Below are 18416 nucleotides of genomic sequence, written 5' to 3'. Positions count from 1 at the left end.
GCTTTTCCCCATCGCCGTTTGAAACTCGGCCCAAAATGGCGGCGGCGGGGAGCGGGGCTGAAGCGGCGGCGGCCCGGCTGGAGGGGGCGGGGGAAGAGGAGGAGACGGAGACGGCGGCCGGGGACGGGGAGAACGCGGTGGTGGACGGCGGCGGGGCCGGCGGTGCTGCGGGAGCGCGGGCGGGCGAGAGCGAGGAGGAGGAGGAGGACGTGTTCGAAGTGGAGAAGATCCTCGACGTGAAGACCGAGGGGGTGAGCGCGGCGCCGCCCGTCAGTGCCCGCTGCCTCCGGGGGCTGCGGCGGCACCGGGAGCGGCCGCGGGGCTCTGCGGCGGCCGGCAGCGGGTGCGGGCCCTGGGTTCGGGCCGTGTGTTGGGCTGCGCAGCGGTTGCGGCCGGGCCGGGTGGGCTGGGCTGACCGCCGCTACCTGCCCGCCGTGTGCGCGAGCGGCGGGCGCTGCCGGGCCGAGCTCGGGCGTTACCGGCCTTTGGGCGGGTGGTTCCGCAGGCAGCGTGTCCCGGCTTCCCGCCTCGGCCGGACCCGGGGTGTGTTCGCAAAGTTTCCTGCTCTGACGGCGGCACGAAGCTGCGCTGCCCCGTGCACGAGCTGCGGCCTGAGGGGCTGGGAGAGCCCGCTCCGAACCGGCGCGTGTTCTCCAGCTGCAGTATCGGCTGCAGCGGCCTTGAGGCTGTGTCAGGCTGCTCTCCGTCAGGCTGCGCTCCGTTGCCTCTCTCATTCCGCTGAGAGCTGCCTGCTTGTCTCCATAGAAGCCTTTCACTGAATCACCGAGTTTGGAAATATCTCTAAGATCATTCACTGCCCATTTCCCACCGTGCCACCAACCACATCCCGCAGTGCTGCATCCACGTGTTTCTTCGGTATCGCCGGGGATACGGCACCTCCCTGGGCAGCCGCTGCCTCTTTACTCCTGAGTTGTTCCTAATGTACAACCTGAACCTGGTGCAACTGAAGGCCATTCCCTCTGGTGCTGTTGCTGTTACACAGTGGCTGGTTGGCTGAGACCCCCATCTTACCACACCCCCCCTTCATGCAGTTGCAGATTGCACTAAGGTCTCCCCCGAGTCTGTTCTCTGGACTGAACAATCCCAGCTCCCTCAGCTGCTCCCCATCAGCCTGGTGCTGCAGCTTCATTGCTCTTCTCTGAACATGCTCCAAGGCCTCGTTGTCTTTCAGAAACTGACTAAATTTCAGAAGCAAAAATTACCAAACGCAGCTTTTTAGAAGCAATTTTTGTTTTTCCTACTTGTTTATTTTAAGTAGGTCGTATTTTGCTGCTAGGCTTCAGTCAGGCTCTCAAATGGGGGCTGTGCTCCTGTGCTGCAGACATGCACGGCATGGCAGGTAGTCACTCACACCTGCAAGGAATGGAAGAAGCTGTATACTGCATTCAGTGGGGGATTTTCTTTTTAGAATATCAGTTCTGGGATGGTTACGTTGCCTTGTGTTTACTATTAAATTTTTAATGGAAAACAGATTTATCTTTTAAAGTTTGCTGCTGGTCATTGCCAGACCTCTGTTTAACGAGGCCGCAAGGTCAGTGTAGGAAGGTGACCACATTGACCCCACAGGATGCATCTCTGCCATGCAGTGAAGGTTGGTGCAGAAGGCACAGAGTGCTGCTTGCTGGGCTGTGCTCCCACCAGGCCTAAAGCCTGGCCTCTCAGCAGAGGAAGGAGGCCACGCTGAGGAGTGTGAGATTTGGGCTGTTCGATTTATTTAGGAGAAAATCAAGAGATGCTCTAGCAAAAACCACCTTCTTTTTTTCCTTTTTTTTTTTTTTTTTTTTTTTCCTTTTCTCCCTTTAATGCTAACAGACTTGTTATCTGATGAAATTAGAGGATGAAACCACAACGGCAGCTTAGATACTATTGAAAGAATTTGTCTAGGGCTGCCATTGTAATCTTTTACCAATATCTTTGTAACTAATTCAGTTTTGTCTAGAAATACAGTTGATCTCATTGAAGGGCTCTTGTTTCTGATTGTTGGTATTGCAGTTGGTCAAAAGTGGCATTGATTGTAAATCTAACACATTGTAAACTTCAATTCAGAGCTGAGTGAGCAGTGCTACTATGTTACAGATCTTAAGGTTTGAAATCCTCTTCACGGAAGAGAAGCTACAAGAACTGAGTGGAGGGATAACACTGTGCTGTAACATACTCAGTGTTTTGGTTCTTTTCTTACAGGGTGTAATTCTGTACAAAGTGCGGTGGAAGGGCTATACCTCTGATGACGATACCTGGGAGCCAGAGGTTCATTTGGAAGACTGCAAAGAGGTGCTGCTTGAATTCAGAAAAAAGCTTGTGGACACCAAGCCGAAGCCTGTGAAGAAGGACCTTCAGGTGTGCTCCTCCTCTTGCAGTCCTTGGTGGAGGATATACTGCCCGCCTGGGCTCTTCTAATGGCGGGAGTGGGAATGCAAGATGTTTGGGATCTGGAAGTCATGACTTGGGTGATCTTTGATCTGAAAGCTTTTTCTTCCAGCAGACCTCAGACATTGTTGCTGTTGTCTGGTTAAGGAGCTTTTTCAAATCAGCAGGCTTGCTCATAGAGTGTGAATCCATTTAAAATTTAATATGCTTCATTAGAAACTGAGGCGATGATGTGTGGTTATTTTAGTTACTTTTTGACAACAAAAGCAACCTCCTTTCCCTGCTCACAGGCTTATTAGCACTGAAGCTGTGTCTGCTCTTTTCACCCTCCTTGTAGCAGATGAATCCAGTGGTTAAGAAGCAGTAAATCATCAGATAAGAAAAACACAGTCAGCTTTTTTGCAGGAAGGTAGTTTTCTCTTGTTTGATTCCGTTTAACTGTTCAGTCATTTTCACAGTTCTACGTGAGAGCCATTTTTGAAAGCTGGGACCTTGCTTGGGAGAAATACGTAGGTAAACTGTGAAAACAAGGCAGTTGTTTTTGGTGTGAAAGAGTTGAAATTTAGTTTGGTTGTAGAATTGAGCTGCTGAGAGTCCAGTTGGTTTGCTTTGCTCCCTTAGATGTTGGTTCTCTTTCAGGTAGCCATTAATGTGATGTGATGTAGGAAAGTAAACTAGAATTGTGCTTACAAACCTTGCTTTGGCTGCAAGGGATGTTATTTGCGATGTATAAAAAACAGTTGACTTTTCCCAAGCACAACCACTGCCATTTTGATATGACTTACATTGAAGTGATGCAGTTTAATGGGGGAGTAAATGTTCTTTTTTTTTTTCCCTGCATTTTAGAAACTTTGTCTAAACGATGACGTGTTTGAAGCAGAATCTGACAATGATGGGCAAAGCGAAACGAAAGAGGATGTTTCACCAAAGAAGAAAAAGAAAAAGTCAAAAGAGGGAGAGGATAGAAGTGCGGATGACCTGAAGAAGAAAAAGTCGAAATCTGCCAAAGTCAAAGAGAAATCCAGGACAGAATGTGAAGGTTCCTCAGATAGTTTGGGATTGGATTCAAAGCCCAAAAAAAGGACTTCAGAAACAAAGGAAGATTCAAAGGATCCAAAGAAGCAAAGGAAAGATGATAGTAAGGAAGTGAAGAAAAAGAAGGGAGAAGTTAAAGATGTGAAAGTAAAAACTAAAGAAGATTCTAAAGAAAGTAAAAAGTTGCGGAAGGAGAAGCAAGGAGATGCTCAGTTTGACGCAGAGCCAAGTGTTTTAGATGGTGCCCTCTTTCAGGAGATTGATCATGAAAATCCAGGCTTAGGCGCTGAAAATAAAGAGGAGGAACAGCAAGTAAAAGGTGAAAAAGAGAGGTTGGAAGAAGAAACTGCTGAAAAAGATTCCATTGCTGACAGACAGCTTGATGGATCAGCGAGTAATGAAGATGAAAGCCTCGAGGTTAAGGCTAAAAGAAAGAAGAAAAAGAATCAGAAAATGGAAGACTGCAAAGAGGAAGGTAGAAAAGTGGAAATTAAAGATGTCTATTTGGAGAAGAAAAGCATGCTCAAAAAGCAGAAAAGTCAAGAAAAAGTGAAAGTGGTAGCTGCAGAGTCAGAGAAAGTGTCAGCTGCTCCCGTGTTGGCACAGAAGGCTTTAAAGGTGAGCGCTGAGGAGAGAGGACGCAAGGCTGTGGAGTCAGCTGAGGAGGTGAGCAGCATGAGAGTGCTGAGCAGCGCTGGGGAGGGCTTCGGATCAGACACATCTGGGGCAGAGGAAGCCGAAAAGGCTGCTGTTTATGATGGCAAATGGAAAAATGAGAGTGTGATGGTTAATGAGATGGGTAAAGCAAATGAAAGATGCACTGTAGGGTCTGTAGGCAGGATGGAAGAAGTGGATTTTGGACAATAGAAAGAGGGGAATGCTTTGGAAGAGAAGAGTGGCTTTTAGGTATGAAAATGTGAATCTCCAATTTGCTATGTGTGTGTACTTAAAATGAAAACATCTGTTCCACACACGGGTACCTTGGTGCTTATTGCATTATGTCCCACTGCTTCTGAGGCCATAATTGGGTGATGACAAGTGTCTTATTTTCTGTAGGTTCAGTTGCAGTCCTCTGAGGCTGCTTTCTGTATGGGGTAGGCACCTTAATGTAAGCACACTGATTTGTTTTGGACAGAGAACAGAAGTATTGCATGGAGTAACCTCAGAGCTGAGCTGCACAAAGTACTCTTTTTGTGGGAGCTTAGTGGTGAAAGCTCTTGTAAACAAGGTTAAGCAATAGCTAGCTGTGGGGCATAGCTGGTTTCACACAGCTATTTAACTCATTTTCTTTACAGTAGTCACTAACTGAAAGGGTATGGCCCTTCATTAAGTATTTTCTCATAGTTTGAGGCTATAGCATTCATAAGAGAGCAGCACCAGATGATCAGATACATCCTTGGAATTCTGTTTATTGCCAACAGTATACAAACTCCATCACCTCAAATATGAAGAAATCAACAGCAGGGGGAAGGTTGGTTTTCTTACTGCTCCTCAGGCAGCACTCTCACTGGGTGTAGCTTGGAAGGCATTCTGCTTTTTGCCATCCATCTCCTGCGTGCTGAAAGGGGGTTGTCTCTGTCTGGCCAGTTACTGCCCAGAGCACCTGTGGACTCGCTGCGTGGTTGGGCTCAGCGCAGAGCTTTGGGGTATGCTGAGTGTCATGAAGCTGTGGGCCAAAGCGTATCGTTCTTTTGAAAGTAAAGCACAGCCTTGTTTCAGCTGCCTGACTCCTTTCCAATTACAGAGCACTGTCATGTCAATGTATGGCACAGTATTCCCTGTTTGGAGTAATTTTGTGTGATGAACCCTTTCTCCCTTTTGTTTTACCTTCTAAAAATAAACGTGTAGGGCATGCTGTGTATCTCATCAACATTAGGAAATCTGGAACAGAACTCAAGTTTGTTACCAGGCCTTGTGCTTAGCAATGTCTGGTAATCTTGTCAGTTTTTTGCTTCTACTGTGGCACCTGCTTGGGATGATGTCTGTCTGTGCTGCTGGTTCATGTTGACTGTCACCAAAAGGCAGAGTTTTGAGGGGAGAAAAGAAAGGCTTCATGATGTACTAAATTCATTTTTTTTTTAAACCATTTTAAGAAATGGCAGCATTAGTGATTCTGTGATCATCAAGGACTTGAATATTTTTCTGTGCCTCTTTGAGTTGTAGTCTCCTTATTTGGTACCTTGGGATTCCAGCTGTCGTACCTCAGTTTTAGTAGAGACAGCGCTTCTGAGAGAGGGTTCTGGTTTCTGCTTGCTTTGGAGTCTCAACTGACTCACCAGCTAACATTTCAGACTCAGAATGTTAAATAGAGTGGTTTCCTGGTGTGTTTGTCTGTGCTATGTGTCATCTTAGGAAATGGTAACACAGCCTAATTTTAAATGTATGCTGGTTTTGCTATGTGTGAGTGCCACGCGTGGCTGGGGTGCTGCAGAATTCCAAACTGGAGTTCCTTAATTTGGAAGACCTTTTCCTCTTAGTGAAGAAGCCTTTCCAGAGCAGCTCCTGTCTCGGCCATTTAATTCTTTTCTTAGGAATGTCTGCAGGTCTGTTGTCCATAAGATTTCTGTAGTGTTATTTTCCACTTTCTCCCTACTGCACTCATTTCATCCTTTTTCTTAATAACAGGGGAAAGAAATAAAGAAAACTGAAATGAAGGAAAAATCTGTTAAAAAAGAGTCTGAGAAAGAAGAAAAGAACAGAAAAGAACAGAAGGTTCTAAAAGGTAAGCATTAATTGCTTAAAAGAGAAGGGGAGCACCTTTCAAGGCATTCTCCTCTCATTCTTATAAGGGCAGATACAGCATGACATTTGTAATACGTGCTAGAGAAGCAATTTCTGCTTTCCTTTTAAGAAATGAAAGCCTGCCTTCTTATAGCTTTGTGAGAAGGCTGCACAAGGCATGAAAGTTTATAAAGCCCATAATGTTTTCATAGACAAATCGAGATCTTGCCCTTTTTCATTTAGTATTGTTAACTCTTCATAACATCAGTGACTACAATCTTTTTGAGTGAGTTCACCCAACTACTGTCTATTTCCAGAAGCGTTTTGATGCCATTATAAATACACACTTTGTATTTCTGGAGTAGGGGGTAGAGGTTCTCTTCAGGCAAACTTCCTGACTCTTGCTTTAGCCACTGTAATGGGTTACTGTACAAGCCTCAAAGCATCACAGCAAGGTGACTTGAAATGGGAAATGTCTGTGTTGGGCTTCAGTTCTTAGTTGTGTGATGGGGTATTAATGTTACCACTCCTGGTCTCAAGAAAATTCTGGGTGATTCTATTCAGTATAAGTTTCCTTATCACTCTGATAAGGATGAATTGAGAGAACTTGGTAGTTCTGCCTTCAGCATTCTGAATGGCTGTAGGAAGAGCTGTGGTGCTTCAAAAGCTATTGGCAGAGAAACAGCTTTCACTTAAAGGCCAGTAGATGCTGACAGAACTCAAAAAAAGCAGCAAGCGGATGGTTAATTCCTGCTCTATGTACAGCACGTGCTTTTTGGTTGTCACAGGTACTGAAACATGTTTTCAAAGTAGTAATTGATGCATAATTCTAAACTAAATTTCTTAAGAAGGTGTTGCTAAGTAGAAAGCAGTCAGAGTCCAGGCTTACCAGGGTCGCTGAAGGTGAACTAGCTGGCCCTGATTTTGGCTTTTTTGTTAAGCTTGCTCCTGCACTTCAGCAATGATTAACTTATGAAGAGAGAGTAGATCTTTACTTAATGGACTCTGGTCACTTATTTAAATTCTGTTATGTGAAAGCCTTCAGTGGCTTGAGAAGTCATTCTTGGTAACTGTCTTAATGTTCTAGGCTATAAGGACATCAAAAGTGCACTTGACACGTTTAATGTAGCTTCAGAAGAAAAAAAGGAATACTCTGAGAATAACTGCAAAAGAGAAGAACCCTCGCTAGAATATAAATTCATAGAAGAATTAAAATTAAAAGACAGCAAAGTACACAAGGAGAGGAGGATAAAAGATGAAGCAGAAACATGGAATTACGTTGCTGCAGGAGGTGGTCGAGAAGTAGTGGATGTGTGTCAAATGGAGAACTCTGGTGAGCTGTAGAACCAAGCCTAGGAGATAGAGGAGAGCTTGCATTTGATACTAACTCCATTCCTGCTTGCATCTTTTAATGCTCCAGTTCTCACTACCCCAGGAGGCTGGACCAGTATTTTCTTTTGAAACTCATTGCGAATTTTTCAACCTATCAGCGTGTTCCTGTTGTATTTATTCTGTTACAGCTATGGAGTGTTTGCCATCTCTGATCGCTTCAGCCTAATGCCATGAAACAAACAAGTAAAAGCCTTTTTTGTCTGCTTGCAACACAGCTTTCATTGTTTGGAATCATTTCCCATTGGCTTCCAAAGTCTGTTTGAAAAGTAGTGTGTTGTGCCGATGATTGCTGAAGTAATGGCAAGCTGAGAGTGATGTGGGAATTTAAAAGTTGTTACTTATTGTTTTCTTTTATAAATACGATAGATGGCAAGCAACAAGTCTTGAGCTTGGGTATGGACATGCAGTTAGAATGGTTAACGCTTGAAGACTTTCAAAAGCATCTTGATGGAGAAGATGAGAATCACATCTCAGCAGAACCAATATCCAGTTGTAAGTAGTTGTTGGGAGGATCAGACTTTTCTTATCTGGCATCTCAAAGTGAAATATGCTTTACCTGCATTAAATTGATTTTCCAGCACTCCTGAGGGATGCTGTCAAAAGTGGAGATTATATGACTGTAAAGATGGCGCTTTCTTCAAGCGAGGAATATAATCTGGATCAAGAGGTAATTTTTCTGTAATAGTTATTGAGTGGTGCAGTGCACGGATTTGGGCTGTTTGAGAAGTTCCCTCTTGCTGACCAGCTGCAGCTTTTGTAGAAAAAGCACAGTGGGTGACAGAGGAGCACCAAGTAAAAGGTGTCAGTGTTTGTTCCCCATTTCCTTGAACAAAGTGAATTCTCATAGAAGCATCCCAGTAGCTGTATCTGCAGCAAATTTGCCCATTTTTAAGAATTAAAATCTGACATTTTAAGAACTGTTCATCATCTGTGGCACGGTAGAACAGAAGATGCCAAATGAACTGTTGAGGCAAGCACGTGCTTTTTGAATTGCAGTGTTTGGTGGAAAATGTAAGAGTGAGAGTGGCTGCTCACAGGAACCTCTTCATATTTTTCCTCCAATAAAATCCAGAAGCAGCATTGTGGTAGCAGTTGGCTTAAGACCTGGAGGTTTTTCTCCAGCTTTGCCAATTTCTTTTTCCTCTGTCTCGCTCTTTTCCCTGCTGTCTCATACCTTGCTGCCTCTTTTTCTGGCCCATTCCCTTCGTATTCTGGAGCTCAGTACGATGTTTGTGAGTGAGAGGAGTGTGTGGTGATAGTTTGCCAGTGTCTGGCGGTCATGTATGTGTGAAAAGAGAAGAATCTTGTGAAACCTGTTGTTGTATTTGCATTCTTTGTAATGCAGCTGTGATCTGTGAAATTCAGATATTGATTTTTATGGTGATGATTGATGTTGTTGCAGGATTCCAGTGGAATGACCCTAGTAATGCTTGCTGCTGCTGGTGGGCATGACGACCTCCTCCGGGTCCTAATCAGGAAGGGAGCCAAAGTTAATGGCAGGCAGAAAAATGGAACAACTGCATTGATACACGCAGCTGAAAAGGTTGGCTCAGTCACTGTCATATTTGTAGTTCTTGACTCTTTTATTTAGATGTAAAATTGGTATCCCTTTTTTCATCTCCCTTGGGTGATTCCTAAATAGTTAGCAGGATACAGCAGGATGACCTTCATGGCATATTTGGTGGCTGTGGTTACTGTAGGTGATAGTAAAACCTGTCTACGAAGGGAATATCACAGGGTAGCTTGGAAGGTAAGCTGATGCAAGGGCTGTTTTCCCTTTCATGGGGCTGAAGTTCTTGCAGTAGAATTGCTCGTTGTTTTCTTTGGATGGGCGGGACTTGTGAAACTTGGAGACCAGATCTCTGATTAAGCAGATTTTGCTACTTGAGAGTGGGGCTACAGAGGCAGTGACAAGCTCTGCTCAATCTAAGGCCAGCTTGACCTGACTGCTACATTAGAGGATGTTTGGTGGTAATCTTTTTTCAGGTTGGTTTACATACTTTCCAGGTAGAAGATGTGTGAGGCCTAAAGGGAACTTGATTCCTGTCTGGTGATTAATGCAAACGTACTGTTTGGTTTTGAGTTTGCTTTTTTTTTTTCCCTGGGGTATTTGTTAATACAAGGTTTTGTAAAAAGTAAGAATTGTAAATGCTCGGCATTTGCTTTATGAGCAGTGAAAGAGAACAGCATCAGTTCTGACATGCATCATGCTTGTATTTTAAAATGGAAACGAACTAAGTTATACTGTGTTATACCTACTTGTCTTGTGGTTTTGATGGTTGTTTCTTTTCTTTTGAAGAATTTTCTGACAACAGTGGCCATTCTTCTGGAAGCTGGAGCATATGTGAACATGCAGCAGAGCAGTGGTGAAACCGCATTAATGAAGGTAAACTCAATATTTATCCTGACTTGGTTTAGTTTGCCAATTACTGTTGATTATGAATGGCGTATAGAAGACATAAGTGTATTTTCCAAGTTGATTTAGGTGGGATGTAAACTACATTTAAATACAAGTTGTGCTCTCAGTTACATGAGGCAATGTTTTAGTAGTTTGTTTTCTTTCTGACTTACTGTTGTATCTCAATGGTGCGATGCAGGGTTAAGTGTGGTTTGGTTTCTTCTACTGCTGGGGTCAAAGAAATGTGGAGATGGTCCTGAAGGGGAAATAATGTCTGTCAACAGGAAAATAAAAACTGTGGAGACAAAGACCGCTTAAATACACTGTGATTGGCCTCTGTCTTCACAGGAAAATGGTGTTTTGTTATTGCTGGTTGGTTGGTTTTTATTTTGTTGTAATGGGAAAATTCTAAGCCATCTGTGCTTCTCTTAACAGGCTTTTGGTTTATATCTAACAATTCTGTTGAAGTTTGTATGCCTGGTGAACTTGCTGTATTTTTATGAAGGCTGTTTGAGGCAATTGTTTACAGAGGAGATCACAAGAACTCTTCTGTTCCAGACAGTGTGGTGTTATTTTCTCTGTTAACCTGCCCGAGGCTTAGGGAATTCTTGTCTTCTGTAAAGAAAATAGTGACGCACTTGTGGTTTCCTCTGTCACTGACATCCAAAATCTCTCCATTATTTGACTACCCCCATGAACCTCAGTTTGACCTTTATAGTATTTCTGGGGTATTTTTGTAGTGTTTGATGCACAGCTGTGTGTACCCTCTAATTGGCAGCCTATGGAGACTTACTCCACATGTCTGTTTTGCTGTGCAGATACAAAGAGTAGCATCTTCATTTCCAGTAGGTTACTGGAACAAGTTTGGCTGTGACTCCATAAACATACAAGTGCATTTATCAGGACATTCTTACTTAACTGTAGGAGTTGGTTCTTGTCTCTAAAAAAGAGGGGGGGAAGGGGGGGGGGGGAAATGTCTCAACAGTTTTTCTTATTTTCTTTCTGTTGTATCTGTTAAGTGTGAATGTTGGTTTTGGTTTTGTTTGTTGATGGAAGATTATGGATTGAAAAAGTATGAAAAATATGAGAGCTCAGGTCTCAAACAAATGTCAGTTGATGACTTCTGAAAGGCTTCATAAGGATATTCTGTATTGAGGTATTTGGAAAGCTGTCAAGAGCATTCTTCAAAGTAAAACTTTCTTCACATTTTCCAGTGCCTTTTTCAAGTCTTCGCCTTAACACCTGGGCATTGTTGCTGTAGGTAGTGCTGACAGTTTTGGGCATGCATGCAGTTAATACAGTGACTGTCTCACATAGCAAAGTGACAGTTTAGGGCAAGTTCCATTCCTTTTCTGCATGTGTGAAGTAACATTTATACTGGCACCCCTGGAAACAGACACTGGGAAGTGTTCCTGCAGTCCTGAATGCTTCCACAGAAATGCATTTATTCGGACCAGTTTATAGGTACTCTTGCAGAGTAGCTCTTCTCAAAGAACTTTGTTTTATTTGTTGCTTTTAAATTAAGTCATTTTGGTAACCGCGATGTTGCTTCTGTGGGATCAGGTATATTGTGATTTGTTAGCATCCACATGGTGATTGCTTACACTTGTTTTCTGAGTCATGACTTAACTTTGGGTTGAAATTCGTTTCTGCAGTTCTGTCTTCTTCAGTGTCATGCTCTGCTTTAATGGGATTTGTGTCGTTGTTCATTCTCCCTTCTTGTTGCTTGGCACAGGCTTGTAAAAGAGGAAATTCGGATATTGTGCGACTTATGATTGAAAGCGGAGCGGACTGTAACATTTTGTCAAAGCATCAGAACAGTGCACTGCATTTTGCGAAGCAGTGTAACAATGTCCTGGTGTACGAACAGCTCAAGAGTCATTTGGAAACGTGAGTAAACTGTACTTGGAAGTTCGGTCTGGGGAAGTGTGAATGAATGGGGTGTGTAATCACCTTGGGTTAAGTTGGGGAGGAGGAGAGGTTCTGGGCAGAAGGTATGGAGTGTGCTAGTGCTTCCCCAGCGTGGTTCTAAGAAGGAAATCGTGGCATGTTCAGTTAGGTTTTTGAAGGCAACAGCAAATACACAGATAAAGCTTGGCACGTGCTGTTCAGTGAACTTAATCTTTCTTTCATTCACTGTTTGGTGCCTTCTCCAGTCCATCTGCTATTTAAAATCTGCCATCAAACATGTTTTTTAACTTTACCAGTGAAATGTCAGGCAAAACTAAATACTGATAAGTGCGAAGTGATGTCTGTGGGGTATCACCAAAGTAACGAGCAAAATGGCTCCTGCCAGTTGAGAAAGCTTCTACGCTCGTGGTAAATAATCAGTGCTTCTTTTCAATCAGAAAGGAAGCCAATGTAGTAGTAGCGAAGCTGAAAGTAAAATCTAAATCCATGTTGCCTGAACATCTTAAATAGCACGTCCCATTTTGGCTATCCTTTTGAAAAAACAGATGAAGGAAAAAAGGTGGAAGGAAAGTAGAGATCATCAGAGATAGAGGAGCTTCAGTGAGCAGACAGAATGAGGTGAGCATGTCCCCCTGGGACAGATTAAAAGCTCAAAATTGTTTTGAAGGATGGAAAACTAAAAAGGGGGGGGGGGGCTGAGTGAAACGTAAGGCATGTTCCAGAGGCCATCTATTGAAATGATCCATAGATTAGAAACAGGAAGGTGTTTTTTTGCACAGGAACGCTGAATTACGGATCTTGTTGCAGGATGTTACGGTTGCAGTTGTATGGGAGTTAAGAAGGGGTTAAGTAAATCTGCAGAGGTGTACTTTGGCTGCAGTGTCTGATTCTGGATGCTTCCAAACCAGATGGCTGGAATCTGGGGTAGTGTACCAGAAAAAGACAATTGTAATTTCCCTTAGTTTGGACTGGAAGCTGAGTGAGGTGGGCTCCTGGGCTTGTGTTGATGTGGCATTCCGGTAGTTTCCTTCCAGTGGAAAACAAGGTCAGGTTCTGTGGATGATGGTCTCATGCAGTGTGGAGGGGAGCCTTGCTTGCAGTAATGGCTCAGGAGGCTGCAAGGCTGAGGGTCAGAGCTTTATCTTGCATAGCCATCAAAAACTCACTGTGTCAAAGAAGCTTTCTGAAGTGCAGTACTTAGCAACTGGCACATAAAGGTGCTGGTTAACTGATGTCTCTTCTGAAGGCCAGGCTCTGCGCTTACACAAGCAGCCCCTCTTCCCATCCCAAATAGCCCCCATCTCCCAAACTGTCTAAAGGATGGAACCATTGCTTTTTTTAGGGATGTGGTTAGTTGGGATGGTGGTGATGAGCTGACAGTGGGACTAAATGATCTTAGTGGTCTTTTCCAACCTTAATGATTCTGTGGTTTTAATGAAGCTTAATTTGGAAAACTGATAATACGACCAATATAAGGAGTGATTTGTTTTACCCTGTACTTGCAGTCATTTTACTGGGGGGAAGAAATCCCCTGTTTCTGTTCAGCCTGTGGTGCCTACTGGTGTTTCAGCAGCACCTTTCTGCATAAAGATGTGGTCACTGAGACGTTTGGTGTCTGCTGTAGTCTGCTTGTCCACAAAAGTAAAACGCTGAGGCCTGGCAGATGGAATTTCACAAACAGGTCTCCGATAAAATGCTCCATTAACAAAATGTTGGGACCTGGGGCTCATCTGTGCATGAATGTAGGTGATGAAGTCCTGACAGCTGGGAATGTGGAAAGGAAATCTGGAATCGTTCTGTGTATAAGCTGTCTTCAAGACTGCTGAAATAATGTGTGAAGTACAGGCCTCGCTTGTTTCCTCATGTAGACTCTCAAGAGTAGCAGAAGATACTATCAGGGACTATTTTGAAGCTCGCCTTGTTTTGCTGGAGCCAGTCTTCCCCATTGCTTGTCACCGTCTCTGTGAAGGGCCGGACTTCTCCACAGACTTCAACTATAAACCTCCACAGAATGTGCCAGAAGGTAGGGATCTTACCTTCTGGATCTTACCGTGTGTTGGCTTCTGCTTCTTTGTACTTCAGAAACAAAAGAAAAAAAAAAAAACACCCCAAAAACCAAACCAAAATGGTGCATTAAGAAACTGCCCTTTTGTCTTAATTATCTGCTGTATGAAATGCATGATGTGACATAACACAATATGTGGTATTAATGGTGCTCCCTGTTTGCAGGTTATGGAGTTTTGGAGGAGTGATATTTTGATGCACTGTGGGTGAAATACAGCTTCAGCTGGGGTTTGTGGGTGTTTGTCCAGCTTTTATTCAGAGCTGTAAACATCTTCTCACTTTCTATGATACGCTTTACTGAGTTAGGAAGCATTATATAAATTTATATTAGAATGGGGTACATGTATGAATTGAATACTGCTGCTTATTGAATTTCAGAGCAGTTCGTAAACACCCACATTTGATTGAGCTCAGCGCTCCTTACCAAGAGACGAGATAAGCCAAACTACATGGAATTCCCCAACTGTAGATAAATCTAAAGCTGCAAAGTGAATTGTCCCCAAAGATTACCGTATCTGTTTTGCTTTCCTTCCTGACCCCTGCATAAGGTTTTGCTGCCAAACCCCCTTACACTTGTGAACAGCTCAGTTGTGTTCTCTGCTTGGGCGCTCTGGCTTGGGAGATTGATTTCTACGTATTGCTTTGATGCTCCTTTGGAGTTTAATATTTACGCAGATGATGAAGGTATCTCACTGTTTGCATTCAAATGTTTGGTGTTTGCAATTGCTGTAAATCATGAATCCCATTTCAACTTTGTGTAACTGAACTGCCTTTCCTTCTAGGATCTGGAATTCTTCTCTTTATTTTCCATGCGAATTTCTTTGGTAAAGAAGTCGTTGCTCGGCTCTGTGGACCATGCAGTGTACAAGCTGTGGTTTTAAATGACAAATTCCAGCTCCCTGTATTTTTGGTAAATTTTTCATATGACTAATTGACTGTTAAACTGTCTGCAGAACAGCCTGGTTGATGTTAGATCCTTCATTGGATTTTGAGTATCACAGTGGTGTTTCTTGGTGCAGGTGGTTTGTCTTTGTTTTTTAAGTTTGAAATCAAACTTACTTTTTTTGGTATATGGAGAGGAGTGTGCCCCGGTGGCGCAGTGGTAGGAATGCCGCTTGCAACACCAGAGGCCTGGGTTCGAATCTTCCCCGTGGCGCAAGTGGTAGAAGTGCCGCTCTGCTACACAAAAGGCTCAAATCCTGGGGGTTGGACTCGATGATCTCTAAGGTCCCTTCCAACCTGCACAAGACTGTGATACTGTGAGTGCAAAGCCTGTGGGCAGCAGATCCCATGGAGAGTTACGACTGAAATAGAAGGCAGGGCTGCAGCTGTGGGCCAGGGGGAGGCAGAGGGTGGCCCTGCTGTCCTGTGACTGAGTGATGCCAGAGCTGAGGCTTGGGGCAGAGAGGTGAGAATTCAGCATCTGATGGAATATCCTTTCTCCAGCTCACCTTGTTTTTCCACCTTTTAACGCAAATTCTTTATTATAAGCATTTTAATGACCTCCCTCATTTACAAGTCATGTAAATCTATTGTTCTTTTCTATCACATGTATCACTGTGCACACATTTATGACCTCTTGTTTTCTCTGTGACTGCAGATTGCACTAAAAGTTCTCTGCAATGTATACAACTTTCAAAATACGTATATATATATGCCCCAAGACAACCATAGTTTGTCATATTCTTTGACTCACGTGGCACTTTGGACCATATCCTGCCATTAACTTTGTCAATTCTCTTTTCCTTTTAGGACAGTCACTTTATTTATTCCTTCAGCCCAACTGCAGGCCTTAACAAGCTTTTTATCCGGTTAGCAGAAGCTCCTACAGCCAAGGTACAGGATGCTTTCACTTTGGTTACGCTGATATGATGCCCCATCCCTGGAGGCAATCAAGGCCAGGCTGGATGGTGGCTCTGGGCAGCACAGTTGGGTGGTTGGTGACCCTGCACATGGCAGAGAAGTTGAAACCAGATGATCACTGTGGTCCTTTTCAACCCAGGCCATTCTGTGGTCTGCTGTGCTATAACTCGTGTAATCTGTGTGCTTTCAGTTAAACGTGCAGTGTTGTCTGTTGGATGCTCCCATTTTCATGTCAAACCTGCGTTTGCTTTTACAGGTGAAGCTGCTAATAGGAGCATACAGAGTGCAGCTGCAGTGACCTCACAGTTGGAAGCCTGTTGAGTGGCCTGACACCTTCGGACATATTTGTGATTCCTCTGTTTAGAGACTGACAGAGCAGTTTGGAACTTTTTGGCACCACACTCTTAGTCCCAAGTTCCCACCTCCATGTTGTTTGTTGGCAGTCACACAGAAAAGTACGTGTTGCAGAGCAGCTGAATACGCTGTGCTGGTTGGGACAGCCCTTTTGGTTTGTACAGACATAGGTGTAAGTATTTGTGCCAATACATACAACGCTCTCTTTCTTTGACTTGTTGAGTCCAGACTGCATATTTCAGCTTTTCCACCATGTGGAATGGTGCACATAAGAACTATTTAAGGTAACAAAATGATTTTTTTTTTTAAATAGAAGGATCTTTTCCATTTGTAAACTACAATTTTCTACTTACTCAACTCACCATGTTTCAGTGTAAAATACAGGACTATTGTATTCTCAGAGCTGCGGGCAGGAATCACACCTGAAAGTCACTGCATCGCTTAACCATGAACTGCTGGGGGCCACGTTCTGGTTTGAAACTACCTGCAGTTGTCTCCTGGTGGGAAAGCAGGAGTGCTCTGTGGGCTGCCCTCTGAACAGACAGTTGAGTCTGCAGGTGTGAACAAAGGCGTCCAGACAGGCTCAATGTGTAGAGCACCGCAGTTGGATTCCTTAGTTACATCAGTGCTTTAAAACTAATCTTGTGTTAGAGAAACAACTGATAGTTATACAGGCATCTTAACTTTGGAGTTGTCAGTCAGGTGCCATATGGGAAAACAAATACAAATGGCTGGAACTAGCAGACAAAAAACATGTTAACTAAACTACCTTAACCTTAACTGTGTGAGTAATGCTCTCCTAGGCTAAAAGGTACGGAGGAGTTCAGATGTTCTCAGCCTGACTGATGACAACAGGTACTGCCTGCCCTCATTCAGAAACTCAGTTCCTCTGTGCAAAGAGCTGCTATCTTTTTATTTCTTTAAGTAAGTGAGCATTTTATCAGATGACGGCAGTTCTGTAATGGTTCTGTGCTGTAATATACAAATGTAATACTTCTGCCTGAAGTACAGAGTATTTTTCTTTGTAAATTAAACATCATCTTGAAAAGTAAAGGAAAAAAATAGATCGTGCCTTTGCTGTTCTGGTTGCCGCAAGCAGTTTACATGACACCACGTGCCTATATTGCTTAAGAAACTATTGGGGATAAATAAATGTATTTGCACCATTCTGATGGTGAGCACTCAGTTGTACCCTTTTAAGAACTGTGACTTTATATTAAAACTTTCAGCTTACCACTTTTAAGTTCTGGTTCTTGAAAGTTTAAAACTTTCACACTAAGAGATGCCAAATCTTAGTAAATGAAGCACACTGTCTATCTAATCTATCTAATCTGTCTCGGTTTTGTGGAACATCACATTTTCTGTGTAAAACTAAGCTACAGCAGCACTGTGCCCCGCTCATTTATGTTGTCATTCAAGGTAGTCTTCCTGCAAGCAGATTGATGGGTGCACTAACGGGTCTGAATTTTGAACAGACTTGTCACCTGCATCTCTCGGAATTCTGTGATACTTCATTGTCCTATGCATTAACACTGCAGTGCACGGAAGGCAGTGGCTGAGAATCAGGACTGTCCCTACCAGCAGCTGCTGGTTTTCTTCTGAATTTCAAAGCGTAGGTATTAGGAAATAGTTGTGGAAGATGAATGTGGACAGGATACGTTCTTCAGTGTTTCCTTAGGGTGGAGTGACAGCTTTCCTCTGCCATTTCCTTGGCTGTCCCTGCATTGTGTGCTTAGGAGTACATGTGTACATTGTGCCTTTGGGAGGGGGCTGAGCTGTTAAGGACTGTGCAGGTGGGCCCAAAAAGGGCCATGTAATTATCTTGAAGCAGTTCAGAACTGCTGTACAGTTTAACCAAAAAGCTGCTCCAAGAGTTGACACGGTAAGAAATGTCAGAGATTGTGCTCAGAGTGGTGGGTGGTGGTGTTGGGTTTAATGCTTCTTCCTGTCTCGAGAAGCTCAAGGTGCAGGAGGGCGTCTTACAGGAAGGAGGAAGAAAACCTGCATTCACAGTGTTGTTATTGAGGAAAGGATTTTTCAGCCATCTTCCTCTTCTGATGGTGATATAAATTCTAGACTCCTACTGAAGAGACATGAAAAATGTTCAGTGCTGGCTTCTGTCTGATTTTTCTACATCCTTTTTATCCAACTGTTAAAGGAGAGGTTTTGGTGAACAAAGGGTGAAGAGACAGCTACAGTAAAATCACTTTAGACACTGGGCAGAACTACTGATCTACTTGCCTGTTTTTTTCTTCTCCTTGCTATTTATCAGCATGTCTGAGCAGCTGGG

The 18416-nt window shown here is 43.6% G+C and overlaps 1 protein-coding gene across 11 annotated transcripts; it reads left to right on the top strand.

The window, feature by feature from the left end:
* On the top strand, positions 1 to 17362 carry MPHOSPH8 (M-phase phosphoprotein 8). 11 transcript variants are annotated; one of them, XM_085536409.1, is made up of 14 exons: positions 1 to 251; positions 2203 to 2358; positions 3235 to 4041; positions 6049 to 6145; positions 7232 to 7477; positions 7903 to 8028; positions 8115 to 8203; positions 8939 to 9079; positions 9836 to 9922; positions 11670 to 11824; positions 13714 to 13868; positions 14692 to 14819; positions 15662 to 15745; positions 16029 to 17362. In XM_085536409.1, exons 1-14 carry the CDS (start codon positions 36 to 38, stop codon positions 16068 to 16070), a joined length of 2529 nt encoding a protein of 842 aa, XP_085392535.1. In that variant the 5' UTR covers positions 1 to 35; the 3' UTR covers positions 16071 to 17362. The 11 variants fall into 11 exon arrangements, 10 of the variants coding, with proteins under 10 accessions (XP_085392535.1, XP_015707672.1, XP_085392539.1 ...); XM_015852186.2 differs by having other exon boundaries at positions 3235 to 4089; XR_014942203.1 differs by lacking the exon at positions 11670 to 11824 and having other exon boundaries at positions 3235 to 4089.
* The last annotated feature ends 1054 nt before the right edge of the window (positions 17363 to 18416 follow it).

Source organism: Coturnix japonica, chromosome 1 (genome assembly GCF_054131305.1).
Source record: "Coturnix japonica strain WE chromosome 1, WE-NBRP24, whole genome shotgun sequence".
NCBI lineage: Eukaryota > Metazoa > Chordata > Aves > Galliformes > Phasianidae > Coturnix > Coturnix japonica.
Note: the sequence above shows the minus strand (reverse complement) of the source record. Positions and strands in the feature narration are given on the sequence as shown.